Below are 18,061 nucleotides of genomic sequence, written 5' to 3'. Positions count from 1 at the left end.
TGACTGACTTGCCCCAGGTGAGGCTCTATTGCTCATCCCAAATCTGTGATACAAGAAGACGACAGAGGTTTAGAATGTAATTGTTTTGCAGCATTTTACAGTGCTTCCCCACACAATACAGAGGTAAGTTATACATTGATGTGAGGGTTCCAGTTAATACTACCCAAAATCCACCATTGTCATATTTACTGCAAACCATTGCCAAAGTTTTGCAATCATTTTGCAGCAACCCAAAAACTGGCCTACCATGTGCCTGTAGGATATTGCTGGACTAGGTTGCAACTTAGCAAAATATATATGCAGAAAAAGTGCATATTCAGCAGAGCCCCATTCAGTTTTTTGGATTATATTTGGATTATATTTTTAATTGCTCTGGGAAACATTGATGTGGCTGAATCTACCCAGGTATTTTAAGAGTAACGTATATAGTCATGAACAATATTTAGATGTCTGGTTATAAATGATCTATTGCAAAAGTGATTATAAAACCAGCAATTCCTCAGTTCACTGCAATTCATTTTTTGTTTAAAAGCCAACATCTCTTTGAATTTTTCCAACAACGTGCTCAATCTGAGGTAGAATCCAGACAAAGGTGTTGGCAAATGAGCTGCATAAAGATTTGTTCACTGAAATACTCCCCCCCCCTCCAACTTCTCCATGCCTTCCACAAACACAACCATTGCCCTTTCTTCACTAAAGAGAGGACAAGCTCTATCGGCTCCCCTTAATAAAATTACAGCTGAATTAGTTTGATTATGAAGGAAAAGATTAGAATTTAACAAAATCGGTTAAAATGTGTCAGGCTGATACATTGCAGAAGCCGCTGTCAAAATGCGGAGTTCTGATGTTACTGCCAAGTTCTAGGCAAAAATAAATCAAAGCAACACTTTCCTCCCTTGCAATTAACCAAATGAAAACTGCAGCATGTGGCATGGAGACAGACTGTCCCTTTTGCTTATGCAAGCAGAGGGAATTCTGTTCTGGCTAATATTTAACATGTTAAACCCCCCCCCCCCGCTGACCCATACCCACCTCATAATTATTGACTGCTTTCATGCATTGATCTGCACCAATATCTTATAATTTCCATAGGTGATGCAGACATGTAACTCCCTTTTACTTGGGCATTGATGGGTGTTTAAATGGGTGTTTTCAGCATTAGAGCCATTTATAATTGCCAAGAGAGAAAGAGAAAACCTTAGTTTGTGAAAACACCCTTAATTCAGGATAAATTAAATCAAATCACACAAACATCACACCAGGAGGAAAAGCATTGCAAGTGACCAAGTAAGTCCTGGGATCACGTGTAAGCATTTTCATGTGCTTAGTCCATAACAGAGAAAAACCTCTCTGGATCCAGCAAGCATGGAAGTCTAAGGAAAGATTCAAATTTGTAATAACCAGACAAGCTTCCTTATAATGACCCTCTAAATATGGGTCATTAAGGTAACAAAGGAAATTAGGCTCTGTGCCAGACACAAAATGTGTGGGTAGTCCAATATGGGTAGTCCAAAAGTAGTCCAATATGTTTATTGTGACCAGCCTAACAGGAAGTAACCCAAAAAGTAAAATAGGGAAACCCTCCAAATTAAAAATTATCCTGGATGTTTAAGACTTCAAATCTGTATTAAGATTCAGTCTGGAGGTATAAATTGCAAATTGAATTTCTGGTAGGTACTGCAACTGTGGTTTCAAAAATGCTTGCTTCTAAACATTTGGAGGGGAAACACAGTACAGTGGTACCTCGGGTTAAGAAAGTAATTCATTCCGGAGGTCTGTTCTTAACCTGAAACTGTTCTTAACCCGAAGCACCACTTTAGCTAATGGGGCCTCCTGCTGCTGCCATGCCGCCGGAGCACGATTTCTGTTCTCATCCTGAGGCAAAGTTCTTAACCCGAGGTACTATTTCTGGGTTAGCGGACTCTGTAACCTGAAGCATATGTAACCTGAAGCGTATATAACCCGAGGTACCACTGTACATTTAGTGGGAAAGAAATGTACCCCAATTCCCTCTCCCTGATTATATTGCTTACAGTCTTTTTGAGGATTTTGCAGCTTCAGCAGCCTATGCCCATTTGGGAAGATTTCTTCCTGAGAACAGTGAAATTCTCATACAGCCTCTCAGCTTGAGTATGTGATGACATCACTGAGAACAAATAAAGCCAATTCAGAGGGAGGGTAATGTTTATGGAATCAAATTACCAGCACTTTTACCAATCAGGGATCATGTTCTAAGCATGATAATATGCAGCCAAACTGATTGGAGAGCAAATAACTCAATTCAGGGAACACTTTCTGCAAGAAACAGATGTGTGCATGTTGTACATAAGTTTCTGTCCTGTTTCAAAACCCCTCCCATCCAGTCACTAAAAGAGGGGTGCTTTTTCCAGGGGCAGAACTGTACAACAACGTAGATTTAACGTTTAATAGTGCATCTGGGTGGGTTTTTTTTTTACTATGGACATAACAGTTGAATTGAAAGTTATGTACTACTTCAGCTGTGAAGCACACAATTCTCTTCTCTCTCCCTTTCCCACTGCTGTTTACAACCATTTTTACGTTCCTGATAAGTTAGAGCAAAAAAACCACCTCACTTAAGAAATAAATACCCTGGGAACATGCACTTTTGTGTTTTAAACTCTCTTAAAACATAGCACCATCAAGACTACAGAAACAAAGTGCTGTTTCCTTCGGCTGCTCTTTCCCTTTACTTGGAAAGAAGCACCGTTTTGTTGTAGAAAAGGATAATACAGTTTTAAAGAAAAATAAGGGAATGAGCATCAGTTGCCATCCCCAGACTATTAAATGTGGTTGTTTTAGGATGTTAATAGTAACCAGTCCCAGCAAGCTCATTCATGTCTGCTACGATGCTGACACTGAGCCTGTTTCTTGTTGCTCTCTAAGTGGTCAATTAGGCTCCCTAAGGCTATGGTACACAGGCTCCCAAATCTGTGACACCAGTCATGTTTAATGCCTTGCAATTTGTGAGTGCTAGTTCAAGATATACCTGCTGACACCAATTTATGGTAAGCATAAATTGGTGATAGAAACTTCTTTTCCTAACTCAGATTGCAATCCTAAACACACTAACTTGGAAGCAAGCCTTTTCCCTTCGCTGTGGAGCGCTGATAAACAGGAGTGAACTATTACTCCAGCAATTCTGAAGATGACCTCAATGTAACTTGCTTTTTATCATAATGGCATTTAGATGCGTTGGACCACAGTGCTCTTAATATTTCAACAGGTAAGCTTAAAATTGAGCCTATTCTGAAATCTGGGGTTCTTATATCTTATCTAAAAAATGTTTCCCCCCCCCCCGAAAAAGCCTTTTGCTTAAGCACCAATAGTGACATTTTAGAGTTCATTTTCCTTCCTGTGCTAAAACTTTTTGCAGAAGTCCAGGCTAAGTGAAAAATATACCCAAATTAAAAATTGTGGAGATTGCTAATAGAATAGAATTTGTGAGGAATTCTTTACACTAATTGTTTATAACGTAACACCATCCAACCTCTAGTAAAATGTGGCAATCCAATAATCAACAGGAACCCTTTGTTGTAAAAGCTATTACATCCCTTTGCAGACTTGAGTTGTTGTTGCTATTGGTACGTATTTCTGTTCTTCCCTCCTTCAGCATTTCTACTTCCACACCAGCTAACAAACATGTTGGCTGGAAAGGGACCCTGGAGAGGGAGATAGACTTTATATAGACCAGGGTAGAGAACCTGATTCACTCCAAGGACACATTTCCCTTTGGAAAATCTTTCAGGGGCCACATGGCAATGGTGGCAGGGTCAGAGGGAAAAGTAGGTGGACCAACAAGCGTAAATCTTAACTTTGTAGAGTAGGCTGTCAATGTAATGTCAATATAATGTCCAGAAGAGATGAAAAGATGCAAATTTCTTGCTAAGGATTATTTCGAAAGGGGACGGGGGGACCTGCCAGTAACATAATGCATTTATATAAATCGAGGTTGCAGGTGCATTTGACCCTTTCAATTCCTGGATCCAGCAAGCATGGAAGTCTAAGGAAAGATTCAAATTGTTGTAATAACCAGACAAGCTTCCTTATAATGACCCTCTAAATATGGGTCATTAAGGTAACAAAGGAAATTAGGCTCTGTGCCAGACACAAAATGTGTGGGTCCCACTCCCTCAACTCACTGGTACAGTGGTACCTCAGGTTACATACGCTTCGGGTTACAGATTCCACTAACTCAGAAATAGTACCTCAGGTTAAGATGAGAACAGAAACCGTGTGGCAGCAGGGCAGCAGCAGCTGGAGGTCCCATTAGCTAAAGTGGTACCTCAGGTTAAGAACAGTTTCAGGTTAAGAACGGACGTCTGAAATGAATTAAGTATGTAACCAGAGGTACCACTGTAGTTAGTTAGTCTCCTAATGTTCCTCTACAGGGTATCTTTTCTATATGTTTAATCATTCTAGCTTTAAGAATGTTTTCCATCAATTTCCATGAGAAATAAGCTACTCAGGATATGACTTTGTTGCCCTGCTTTGATGTAGGGAACGTTAAGCATTTATTTTTCTTTTAATTTATAAACGAATATACTTCTGAGTTCCTAGGGAGGGAGACATGTATATAAAAACCACAATCTTATTTTTGGGGTGGCTCTGTTTCATGTCCAAACTGATTGGCATTAAACCACCTAAGTTTAGCATTACAGCAAACTCAATTCCAGCTGTCCACACTGTGTTGCTTTCGGTGGAAATGCACATCCACATTTTAGCATTAGTCATGTAATAACTTCTAAGAACAGGATAAGAGTTGAATCCAGGGTGACAGGGTGTTTCTTCCAGGAACACACACACACACGTTTATAATTTAGAAATAAATTAATCTTGAGTAATGTTTCCATTTTTAAAAGATCAAAAATAGCCCTGATAAAAGGATTCCTGGGTCTTCTATTGAGATTTTTCCAGTGCAACCTCTTTCTACATAATAGCAACCTTTAATCCAGACCCCTCATTTTCCTTCCTCTCAGTTATAGTGCTTGTCAACTTGCATTACAGATGAATAACAGAGAAACATAAAGACATACCCTTGGGTAGAACACTTGCTCAGCTTTGCAGGATGGGAAAGCTTCATCATACAAAATAATTACAGTAGTAAGTGATAATAACTGTAACATTTTACAATCCTGATTGAGCACCATGGGGTATCTTTTAAGAAAGAAAACAATGAATACCGTAGAACTCTAATAATGCCCATTTAAAACAAAGAAACTAGAACTATGTGAATTGGTCAGAATTTCTCTGAAGACATCATCCCTTCTGGATAAACACTGCCCAATTCCAGAAACACTGTGCAGTTCACAGACACAGAAGTGCAATTACTGCTAACTATAGTTTATGTCAAGTGAAGAGAACTCTTTCCAGCCCAAGAGCCTTCTTGGGGTCATGTGCTGTTGCTAGACCAGGCCAGAGGCAAAGGTGAGCAGAAAAGTTGATGTGAACTTTTATCATTGTACAATAGGTTATCTATCCCTCTAGCAAGTAGCATTGTCAGGGTTCAAGGATGGATTCCAGCCAGGCAAAAGCACCGAAGGAGGGCCCCAAACAGGTCTGCTAAGGAGTGTGGCAAGGAAGAAGTTAAGAGTCCCAGGGGTCAGAAACAGAAGCCTGGGGTCCCCACTACCGCAGTCTCATTGCTGAGCAAAAACACGCAGAGCTTAGTGGAGTGGGAGGCCAGCCAACCACATGACTCTCTGATGTGTACTTGCCTGAACGCAGAGTCAGCATCCGAAGTTGGGTCCAGTCCTAGGGTCAAGTAAACTGCAACCATGTGGTCAAACGGACTAGGGGTCAGGGAATCCGATGATCAGGCGGCCAAGACAAGCAGGAAACACCAAGGTAGGACCAGGAACTACAAGCATTCTTACCAGCATCTACTGCTGGAAGCTCTGCTTAAGATGGCTGAAGATGGTTCTCACCAGTGTCGTCTTCTCTGTGTCCTTGAACGCTGATCAGCTGCAGGTGGAGCCACTCTGTCTTCTCCCCCTTCAGGCTGCTGTTCCGCAGGCCAAGCTGACTCCTGGTCCATGACACCCCATCCCCGGTTTATGCAAATAAGCCAGAATTATGATTTGAAGCTTGCTTATTAAGAAACCATAGTTAAAGCTAACCACAGTTTGTCAAGGTTCAAGCATAACAAACCATGGTTAACTGAAAATGGAAGCATACAGCTTTGCCAGTAGCGAAGGCCTAGCGGCAAACAAGTAGGCCCCCCCTTCCTCAACTTGCTGAAGTTAGAAAAGGAAAAGATCAGAGCTGAGTTGTGTGTGTGAGCTAGAAGCTGGAGGAAGAAGGCTGAAGCCTGCCAGGTAGAGAAATGCCTGATTTCTGCTTGCATACAAGGCTGTGGCTATGGGGGAAGCAATATCTTCTGGGAGTGTTAATGCTGTGAACCCCTCTATCGTAGACTCAAATTGTATATATATATGTGAATAAACCATTTGCCATAAAGATACAACAGTCTTCCCTGTACCTCATTCTGAAGGAAACATCATGAACCCTGAGTAAGTGCCTGGAACTCCTAGAATCTCACACTGCAGAGAGAGTGGGGTAGCGTGCAACAATATGTAACACTAAGCTGTTTATTTACTATCTTGCATTCCAGGCAAAGATTGTCTCCCTAAGCAGCTCACATCAAAAAACCAGAAAAAACAGACAGGCACTGCCCTGAGGCTTATAAACTAGAAAGTGAAGACACAAGGAAAAGGGGGTTGAGGTGAATAGTGCAGGAGGGAGATCAGTTTGACAATGCCAGAACAAAATCATAAACTGCAAAAAAGAAGAAGAAGGCATTCATATCCATGTGGATCTTGCTGCTTGTCTTGCTTGCACAGTGGTGCCTTGAGTTACATACACTTCAGGTTACAGACTCCCCTAACCCAGAAATAGTACCTCGGGTTAAGAACTTTGCTTCAGGATGAGATCAGAAATCGCACTGTGGCTGCGTGGCGGCAGGCCCCATTAGCTAAAGTGTGCTTCAGGTTAAGAACGGACCTCCGGAATGAATTAAGTACATAACCAGAGGTACCACTGTATAGAGGTGCTGAAACTGACCCAGCAATCCTTGTTCCTCTGTGTTGTGGCAAAGGCTTCCTCTCACTCCTGAAGCCTAAGGGCAATTGGTAGTTGGAGTGAAATGTGGCAGGGTGTGGGGGAAATGGGGTACCTGCAGCTCCTCATTTTCATCCTCTGGCAGATGTGTGGGGCTAGGCTGGTCTTTTTGACAAGATGTTCATCCTAGAAGGCGGGGGATGCAACCTGCCAGTGACTTTTCACCCCACAAGATAGTAGAGACGAGTGTTTCCCCAGTTCAAACTATGGTTTAGTGTTACATGAGAACGAAGCCACAAGCTCACTTTGTGAAGCAATCTTCATGGTGTTGTTTCTTTTTTTAAGTAAAACTTTAAATTTCAAGGAATAGCAGTAGTAATACTACTAGCACTGCTATTCAAGGACACTGAATAGGATTTCAAATACAATAGTACATAGAAAATATATCAATATAGTAGTTTTGAATTAAATCCAGAATTGTACTGATCCTATATTCTTATCTAAAGTAAAGCCTTCCAGAGATCTTTACAATCAATTATTATTCACCAATTATTTAGTTGACTGCCTCTCAGTGAAGTCACACTTAAGCTTAAAATAGGGTTAGTTTGAAGTGGATTATACTAGGAAAATACATAAACTTCCACAAGCCATATAAGCCAGTGGAAAATAGTTCCCTACTATATTTTGGAGAGGTTCTGAACTGCATAACAGATTAAATGTTTATATTCAGGGGACTATAGGGAATGATAGCTACATCTGGTTTATGAACCCTGTTTCTATTGAAATGATTTTCAAACTTCTGTAGCAGCTGTTTTCAGGCTTTCTAACAGAATTCATCTGTATTTGTCTCACGGGGTGTTGTGCATCGGCAATGCATCTACAACGCTTTCTTGCCTTTTCTGTATAACGCCGGCTTTATCAGTTGACAACAGGTCTGTGCGCTTTTCCTTTCTATTGAAGTAAAATTGCCTAGAACATGGTTTCAGAGTATAGTGCTAAAGTGAGCCTTTCTAAATTTTTGAACACTATTTCTTAGTGATGCAGATGCTTTGAATGTCTGCTCTTGGGCAACATTCAAGCTGAATATAAACTATTAGTGGTGAAATTCCACCCTGATATAACATGTTGCTTTAGTGCTAATTTTGTTGCCATAGTTACCAAGTTCCTTTTGATACAGTTAGCAATGCCAAACATTTTGCTTGTTGAGTTCTCCTATCAGAACATCTCAGTTGACTCATGTTGGAGAATTATCTGGGTGTTCTTAGAATTATGCAATCTCCATCATGATGTACCAGTATCTTTTCCATCATGGAGAGTGAATCTGAACTTTCTTCCCAAATGTTCTTTGGGAAACACACAATGGCAAGAAGAAGAAGAGTTTGGATTTGATATCCCGCCTTTCATTCCCTTTAAGGAGTCTCAAAGCGGCTAACATTCTCCTTTCCCTTCCTCCCCCACAACAAACACTCTGTGGGGTGAGTGGGGCTGAGAGACTTCAAAGAAGTGTGACTGGCCCAAGGTCACCCAGCAGCTGCATGTGGAGGAGCGGAGACGTGAACCCGGTTCCCCAGATTACGAGACTACCGCTCTTAACCACTACACCACACTGGCTCTTTGATGTGCCTATTGATAAAGATAAGAACATAGGAAGCTACCCAGGAGCTGGGTAAGTTAATATATGATAGCCATCTTCAAATATCTAAAGGGCTGTCACAAATATATGGACCTGTTGCTCCAAAGTAGGACTCCGACGATTGGGTTCAAATTTAAAGATCAGAAGGAAGGGCATTTTGATAAAACATTGGGAAGAATGCCCTGGTGATACAAGCTGTTCAACAATGGAACAGACTTTATTGGAAGATAGGAGTATCCTTTCATAGAATTGTAGAGTTGGAAGGGACCCCAAGGGTCATGTAGTCCTACCCCCTGCAATGCAGGAATCTCAACTAAGGTATCCATGACAGATAGTGACCCAATCTCTGCTTAAAATATTCCAATGAAGATGAGTCCTTTGCTAGACATTTTTAAGTAGATACAGGGTTTCCTGCATCTGGAGGTGGCTGTACTAGTTGACCTTTGAGGTGCCTTTCAATTCTACAAAAAAAGCACAAGGCAGGCTCAACAGCACTTTTCAGGGTCATGTAAGAGTCAATACAACATATTATGCTCGTAAAACAGGAGTAGAAGGAGTAGAGTAATGGATCTATGAACTCCGTTTACTGGAAATACAGTGGTACCTTGGGTTAAGAACTTAATTCATTCTGGAGGTCCGTTCTGAAACTGTTCTTAACCTGAGGTACCACTTAAGCTAATGGGGCCTCCTGCTGCCACTGCGCCACACAATTTCTGTTCTCATCCTGAAGCAAAGTTCTTAACCCGAGGTACTATTTCTGGGTTAGCGGAGTCTGTAACCTGAAGCGTTTGTAACCCAAGGTACCACTGTTTAGGATACAAGAATAAATATTACATGTAGCCTCTAAGTGCAATTTCATAGCAAACCAAAATTAAAGTGGGAATGGGAAATATCTGTAGCTACCACAAACTAATTGCTAAAACACTACAGTTTTGTAGTGGAAATGTGACACTGGCATCTACATGCACATGCATCTTCTAGTCCAAAAAGGACAAACGAAGCTCCTTGTGCACCATCCTGGCTGGATCAGGACACCTAAGCCTAGAGTGGGAGTACATTAAGCATGATTTTACAGCAATTTCAGTGTACCAGAAATCTTTGTGCTTAACATGCTGATTAATTTTTACCCATTTTTACTGTAAAATATATTTTGAATACCAGGTTGTTGCTTTTTGAAATTTGTATCATTAGGAAATGCACCAACTTGTAATAAATTTTTAAAAAATATCTGGAAAACACTCATAAAATAAGATTTTAAGTATTTAGACTACATGGTCAATATATCCCAACATAAGCCACCTTATCAGTATTGTGCCCCCATCCACATACACAATTGACTGAACTAGTGTGAGAGATTTTACAGAGAGGGTTTTGTGATATGTTAAGCTGAAAAAGAAGATTCACAAATGTGAAATTATACCATTGTGTATACAGAAAAAGAATTAAATTAATAGTAACCTGTTGTTATAACTCAGTTGGTATATCCTGTTTACTTATAAAATGCAGCTATGGTTTTATTGTAGCTGGCAATCCTTTATGGTGATTAGTGCAGAGGGATGTCAATGCTGCAGAGATTCTAATGGCAAACAGCTGGAACAGCTGGTCAATTCGGATTTTGCCAATTTGTTTGATCTTGTGGGAGATATCTTGCAAGTTTGAGTGACCTTGCAGCTGAGCTGCTATTGCAGCAAGAATATGTCAGCCTTACTTTCACTGAGTTTGATTTTTAGCTCAGCTGGCTGCTCAAAGCAAATTAATAATTGCAATAACCTGCTTTTGTATAAATAGTAGAGGATGGTTGCTTTTTAAAAATCTCACCAGGATCAAGCTCATCTGAGCACTATAAATCACTCTAGTCTAGGGGAATGATAAAAACGTCCAAATCACTGCAGAATGGATTTCCTTAATATTCTATGAAAATGGCTGGAAACAAAGCAAGCATGTTATTCTTCATAACAGGACTTGGCTTTATGCTCACACAAATCTAATTGATGAATTAATAAAGTGATTAACGGTGCAATCCTGCCTACCCAAAAGTAAATCCTACCCAAAAGTAAATGAGACATACCTATGAGCAAGTGTCTTAAGTGAATGACTAAAGTAATAGGGTTTTAGTCTTAAACTTATGGGCCAATAGACTGATATTTCTTTACTCAAGCAGCTCGTATTTAAATTGAGAAGAACACAGGCATCTAAGCTTTTGTGTTCAGGTGGAAAATGTGTTGTTTAGCTGATGTTGTGTTTAGGTGGAAAATGAACTAATACAAACATCCTGAGAAGAGGGTAGGGGAGTGTGAGTGTGGAGAAAGCATATTCACAATAAATTTCTTATTGTAATGTTTAACTTCCCTTTCTGGCTACTAGTAGAGTTGAGGAAAGGAATTATATGGAGAGAATGGGGTCAAGAGGTTAATGCCTACCTGAAAGTTACACCTTGACTTCTTATCCTTCCAAACTCTGTGTGGGCACAGAAAGGCTGCCCTTTTTTCTGGCAGGGCTCTAGTGTTTTCAACAACTGCGTAACAAGCTTGAAAACACTGGACGCTAGCCAGAAGCTTCTCCTGCTACTACATTTCCAAGCCAGGAAAAATAGCTTCAGTTGTTTAATTTGTGCCTGCCCTATATTTATTTTAAAAACTTGTACCCTGCCCTTCATCACAAGACACCAGGGTGGGTTGCAACAATAAATACTTAGAACAATAAACATAAAACACAGTAAAATATCAGCAATCTGTCAATTTCCTCACATACAGACGAGATCCTCATTGTTAAAAGGATTGAAGAAAAATGCAGGTATTTTGCTGGCATCTAAAGCTAAATAATGTTAGTGTCAGCTGAACCTCCAAGGGCAGTTTGTTCTACAAGCAGGATGCTATTTCAGACTTCACTCAACGCTGCAAATATCAGCAGGCAGTGCCTAGGTTGTTGTTTGTCCCTTATTGCCTCCAGCCACTTGAAGGGATGTAACTCAGCACTGAAAACATACTCTGCATGCAAAAGGTCCCATGTTCAATTCCTGGTGTCCCCAGGTAAGGCAGGGAAAGATTCCTGCCTAAATCCCTGGAGAGCTGTAAGCCTGTCCGTGCAAACAATGCTAAGCCACTGACTCTGAATAAGGAAGGCAGCTTGCTATGTTCCAGGCCTCTGCACTCTTTCATCTTACTCAGATGACAAGGAAAAACGGAGCTGGATGTCATCAGCGCACTGGAAACACCTTGTCCCAAATTCCCTGGTGACCACTTCCAGCTACTACATAGTGATGTCAATTCTAAAACAAAGGACTCCTGTTAAGAAGGAAAAGTAGACGGCCTTTATGAGCTGGGTGTGGAAAATACTCTATTATTATTTGCATGGTGGACACCAGGCCTGAACCTTGGCACTCGAAAGGGGTTCTGGAGCGGAACGTTTGCTAAGCCCTGCCGCGTGCCCTGCGAGTATCTGAAGGCATTTTATGATCGCTCCATGCTAATCTCTCCGTCCAGAAAGCAACGCTGGAGAGCCTAGGAGCGCCCTGAGCCGTCCACTTAACTTCGCCCAGCGTTATTTTGTGTTTGTTTGTTTGTTTCGCGGCTATATCAGCGTCGTGGACGCTGCAGTCTCCCTCTCTCCAGCCGTGGAAATCTGTGCCTGTCTTACTCCTCTCGGCTTCCTTTTTTCACGCTCCCTTCGGCCAGCTCGACTGGCTGGAGATAAACCCCCTGGAGGCGGTGGGGGAGGAGAGAGAGAGAGCGGGAGCTCAGCTCCGTTCGCGCAGCAAGAGAGGGAGCCAGGCGGAAGCGCGCGCAGTCCCAGGGAGGGGTCGTGCGCTCTGGCAGCGGCAGCGGCGGCGACTTTGCTCTTTAAATTGGTCTCAAAGCCGATTACAGCTGATCTCCCACGTGATATTTCCCCTTCTGGCTCCTGGCGGAGTTTGGGGCGGGGAGGGGGGCTGGAACAGCAGCAGGAAGAGGAGCAAGAAGGAGCCGGGGAGCCAGCTCGTGCTGGGAAGAAGCCCGCGAAAAAGCGCGCCGCGCAGAACTTTTTTTCCCTGGGCGAAAGGCGCGTGAGGGAGAGTCCTTCGCCAGCAGCGAGGGATGCGCAGGAAGCCCAGGGACAGACCGAGGAAGCGGCAGCAGCTCAGGGTCGAAGTGGAGGAGCAATAGCGCCCGGGAAGCAGGCGGCGGTGGCTGCACCACCTGAAGCAGCAGCCGCCACAGCAGCAGCAGCAGCGCCGGCGCGAGGGTCCTCATTGGCGCGCCACGACGGAGCGTGGCTGGCTCGGGTTGCCCCGCCCCGCCTCGGCCGTCGAGAGAAGCCGCGCTCACCATGAGACGCTTGGGCTGCCGCTCGACGCCGGGCTCGCTCTGAGGGGAAGGTTGACCAGGAGGCGCCCGGGACCCGGCGGCGGGTGGAGGCAACATGCAGAAGAGCGTGCGCTACAACGAGGGGCACGCCCTGTACCTGGCCGTGCTGGCTCGCAAGGAGGGCACCAAGCGCGGCTACCTGAGCAAGAAGACGGCGGAGACGAGCCGCTGGCACGACAAGTGGTTCGCGCTCTACCAGAACGTGCTCTTCTACTTCGAGAGCGAGCAGAGCGCCCGGCCCGCCGGCATGTACATGCTGGAAGGCTGCACCTGCGAGAGGGCGCCGGCCCCCAAGGGCGCCTCCGCCGTCAGCGCCAAGGAGGCCGCGCTGGACAAGCAGGTAGCTGCCCTTTCCCCGCCCGAGCCCCGGCCGACGGGGCGCCCTCCGCTCCCACACCTTCGGCTTCCTTCGCGCGCTTTTGCCTCCGGCGTCGCCTTTCAGAGCGTCGGCAAAGGAAGCGGCTCCTCCGGGCGGGGGGGGGGGCTGGGGGTTGCCTGCCCAGAGCAAGGACCCCGGGAATGGGGCAAGCTGAGGCTGGGTCGGCTATGGACGGCACGCTGTAGCGGAAGTTCTGAACGGGCCGGTGTCCGTCGATGAAGCGTGTGGAGAGGAGGGAGGGAGACCTCCGTGGGGCTGCCCGCTTTGCAAGCCGCTGGTCCCCAGAGCGTGCAAGTTCCGAGGTCCCTAGGATAGGGCTAGTGTGCGCCATCCCCTTTGCCTCTTGTGTGTGTGTCCTATGGGGATACAGGTGAGGATGCCAATTTACACATCGACCCGGGTGTGCAATAAGGGACGGGATGGGTTCTGTCTGGGTAACTTCGTCTGTGGTGTCGGCAATCCAGCCGTCACCAACACGATGTTGCCATTTGCCTTCTTTTTTTAAGAGGTGGTCAATTTCTACAAGATTTTGGACTTCCGACTAAGTGGAAATCGCACTTGGGAGCCCTTCCCCAGGTTTGAGTGGCATGGGGGAATTTCAACCCTGTATGCAATAGGAATACATTTTCAGTAATTGTTAGGCTCTAGGTGTAATAATAATAAGGGGGAGCTGGCATGAGGGATAGTATGTTTCTCCACTTAGCTAATTACGGTAGTCTACCTGTATGGTTGAGCTGCTCCAGCCCTGCCCTTCTGCCATCCTAGATGTCTGTGGACAAGCTGCACTTCAATACACTCCAAACGTATTTTGAACCATCTTGTTCTTTATTATTTTTGCTATTGGTACCTTTCTAGGGCAGAGTCTTGATAAAATCAACAGACCCAGATGCTGCTCAAATGAGTTCCTAGACTTAAGATATCAAGGAATAGTAACTATACCCATCCTTAGCTGCTTTGGAGAATTTGTAAGAAGCCACAGTGGTACTGATGGGTTCATTACTTCTAATATTTTTTCTCGCTAGTATTTTTCCATGAGAGAGCAAAAATTCGACACTACAGGACAGGGGGAAGTGGTGATTAGAAGTTCAGCAAGCATACCTCCATATACATTAGAAAGGATTTGAAACACTATCCTGTTTTGTTCTTACAGTATAAAGTATTGTGCCTTATATATGATTTTTTTGTTGTTGATTATGAGCAAATATAGCCTGTGGTACCCACTTCTTGGAAAAAACACACTGTCTGGAATTATCCTAAGCAAGCTGGGTTTTCTTGATTGCTTAAAGAGAGATTTTATGAAATATGGTGGTTGGAATATATAAACCTTTAAATATTCAGTTTATGGCTTGGCAACAGCTAGTTCTGGTGCTTCTGAGCACCTTAATCCTGAATAAAACAAAAGGCCCAGTAAAACAAGAGCTTTTTTTTTTTTAACAAAACCGTTTATATGCTAACTTATAAAATCTACTCATAAGCTAAACTAAATGGGTTTAATTTGGTACAAATTGCAAGTAAAACTTGTTTTACTTTAGTTTCTTTAAACATAACTAATATAAATTGTATATGTGAACTGAAGGTCCAAATTCTCCAGCTGTTTCCACAATCATATATAGACCTGAAGACTTGAGCAGTAATACTTAGGAGAGGCATTACAGCCTCTGAATACAAGGATTCGAAGAATCTAGTCATTACAGTAGGATAGGAGCCACAAGAAAGTCAGGGATTAGCACTGGTTTTAGTTTTGAGACATTTGGAGATAGAATCGGTAGTCTTAAAGCTCAGTAATGGATGTGCAAATGTATTTTTTTCAATTGGTATCTGGAAGCAGGGATATTCTAGACCTACAGATGGATCTGTAAAGTTGAGTGGTGGAACTTGGTTACTGAATTATGTTGTAAATTGCTATGGACTCCTTTCTTGATAAACGTACGAAATGAGGACAAATTATATTACCCAGATACGTGTGATATGTGTTGCAAAATAATATGAAGAGGCAGTACTGATGGAACAGATATTTGATCCAGGCTTCTTAGGCTGTGTACACATTATTGGCTTAAACAGCAGCTAGGTCTTTACTTTCCACAGTTTGGATTGAAGTTGGTTTGGGGGTGGGGAAAAACACATCAAAATGCAGTCTTGCATAAGAAACAGCAGGTTAGATATGAATTGTGGCTAATGTCGTGTATACACCACATGACTCAAACCAGTAGTGGGAACGCATTGGATGTAGACTAAACAATCCTGTTTACAGAGTTTTGGTAAAGCTGTTATTATTTTATCTGTAAGCCATCTTGAGTTCCTGTCAGGGTAAAAGTAGGGTATAAATAAATATATAATAACAATAAGGTTAAAAAGAATTTTCAAAAGTTGATTGTTTTTGTTGTATTTGCTTCAACAGCCTAACATTGCTATATCCCTCTGGAATTTATTGGCCTTGTTATTATTGCATTGTTACAATCAGGAGTTAGATTTGCACCTGGTAGGTATTGACTCACCTGTTTCTGACTTCTGTAATCAAACAGGTGTCAGTCGCTTTGGAAGTGCTTTTCTCAAAAAACAAACAAAAAAGATAAAAACCTTGAAATATAAGCTTTCGACTTCTTTGTTTGTTACAAGATGAGAATAAAATGTTGAGCAGCTTCAAAAATCTTCCCATCAATTTAAACAGTAATGAAAAAACAAATCCATCTAGGAGGGCTACATTGGTAAAGCATCTCACCTGGTTTGACATGTGATTAAGCAACAATTGTATAAGTACACTTATTGGAAGTTCCACTGAAATCAAGTGGACCTTCAAGTGAATGTTCTTTGGTCTGGGGTATTTGTTTTTCTACTTTTGTAACTGTGTTGGGCATAATGATTCCAGATTCAGCTAACAGGATCTAACAAAAAAATAATAAATCCTTCGGTGGTGCATACTTCATTTTAGTGAGCTGCCAGTCTACACCCACAAGTAAAATTATATCTAATTTTAGGTGTTAATGCTTGCATATTGGGACAGCCAATGCAGAAAGGGTGATGGCTTTCCTTTTTTCTCAGACAGAACAAACCTTCTACATGCTCTTAATGTGTTCTGCTTTTGCTTAGGAAATAAGGTAGTCCTGAAACATTACTAAAAGATAAATTTGTTCTGCATCTTAATCCGAATCGTGATTCATTAGAAATAAGTCCCATGGATTTAAATGGAATGCATTTCTCTATAACTAGTCCTGCCAGGCAGTTTTATGCATGTTTACCCAGAAATAAGTCCAGTAAGGCTGGTGGAGCTTGCTTACATTTAATTGTGCATACCATTACAGCTTTGGAGACCAACTCTTTGTCCCCATGCTGCATTCTGGGATGATGTATGATTTGGAACAGTCCCTATACTGGTTTGAAACCACAATTCATGGCATTGTGCTGGCACCAAAAGCGGTCTACTGACTTTTGCTGTAGTTCTGCTTCTGCATCTTGTGCGCATCACAGATTAGGATGCTTGCACAATAACCAGGCAGTCTGGATCCATGGAGGGTCCTCATTGGCCCATAGGTCTGCTGCAACATTGGGCCTGTCACTGCCTTTCATCCTAACCTACCTCGCAGGGTTTATGTGAGGATAAAATGAACAGGGGAGAACCATGCTATGCTTCCTTGAGCTCCTTGGACGAAAGGTGGGATATAAATGTAATAAACATTAAGTAATAATTCACACATTTGACTGTAGTCCACAAAATCTTATGCCACAATCAATTTACTAGCCACAAGGCTCTGCAATAAGTAGTTTCTATTGAAATTAAGTAAAGTTCCATTTGAATTAGTAAACCAGTTTACTAAATTAGCAAATATCAGTAAAGTATATATTTGTGAAGTAGATAGGCATATTTGCTTCTTTATAGAATAGTTAGAATATCAGATTAATTGCATAATGTGTGTGTGTGTTTGTGTGTACCTCCCTTTTACCAGTCTCAGTTTGAACTGTTTAAGGTAGGGCTTTTAACTTAGATAAATAAATTATTACTTCCATCACTGAAAGCTGTAGGATGAGAGAGGCAAAATCGCATTGTGATGTACAAACATTTGTTCCCCCCGGTGCAAGTTGCTGTCTAGAAACTGAATGTCAACAAAGCACCATGAGATGTGTGTACCAGCAATTAGTACACTAACTACAGTACTTAACATTGGCATTTTAGTGGTGTCATCAACTGCCCTAAACAGGCAGTGAAGATGAGGGTGGGCACAACTGCATACTTATTTCTTCCTTTCTTAATAGTTTATTCCTCTTTCAGAATTTATTTTATATGGTGTTTGAGATCGAAAACATGTGTAGCTGCAGTTTGCATCCCAGCTACTTCCTAGATATGCTCTCATAAGCACAAACATACAGTGCAGGCCTATACAAATTTTATTGGAAGTTGAGTCCAACTTGCACAATTGGAATTACTCTCGTGCAGGTAATTGCAGCCTCACATCACAATCATATTTTTTTCCTTTGGTTGCAATATTTTTTTAAAAGAGATGTATTTTCAGACAGCGTAAGAAAGCAATCAGTGCAGCCAACCAATGCTGTCTGTCATATTAACCAAGAAATTTAAAACATCACTGTACGTTGGTTCCTAAAGGAGTTAGCATTGAGTTTCACTTCTTCACAGAG

At 42.3% G+C, this 18,061-nt stretch overlaps 1 protein-coding gene and 1 long non-coding RNA gene across 4 annotated transcripts in view; one reads left to right on the top strand and one right to left on the bottom strand.

Annotated features, from left to right (window-relative positions):
- LOC309380361 overlaps window positions 1-4,190 on the bottom strand; it is a 194,036-nt gene extending 189,846 nt beyond the window's left edge. Inside the window, exon 1 of the long non-coding RNA XR_014172873.1 lies at window positions 1,895-4,190. This is a non-coding gene — a long non-coding RNA (uncharacterized lncRNA). The remainder of the gene's footprint in view (window positions 1-1,894) is intronic.
- Window positions 4,191-10,852: 6,662 nt separating this feature from the next.
- RASGRF2 (Ras protein specific guanine nucleotide releasing factor 2) overlaps window positions 10,853-18,061 on the top strand; it is an 83,556-nt gene continuing 76,347 nt past the window's right edge. Inside the window, exon 1 of one of the 3 annotated variants that reach the window (XM_081930138.1) lies at window positions 10,853-13,393. In XM_081930138.1, the coding sequence (XP_081786264.1) occupies window positions 13,109-13,393 (285 nt within the window). In that variant the 5' untranslated portion in view covers window positions 10,853-13,108. Of the gene's footprint in view, window positions 13,394-13,775; window positions 13,803-18,061 lie in introns of those variants that run through there. The other 2 variants (XM_081930137.1, XM_081930139.1) reach the window with 2 other exon arrangements.

This window comes from Podarcis melisellensis (genome assembly GCF_964234715.1).
Source record: "Podarcis melisellensis genome assembly, chromosome: 11".
In the NCBI taxonomy this organism is placed as follows: domain Eukaryota; kingdom Metazoa; phylum Chordata; class Lepidosauria; order Squamata; family Lacertidae; genus Podarcis; species Podarcis melisellensis.
The sequence above is the reverse complement of the archived record's forward strand: the minus strand, read 5'-3'. Positions and strand labels throughout refer to the sequence as shown.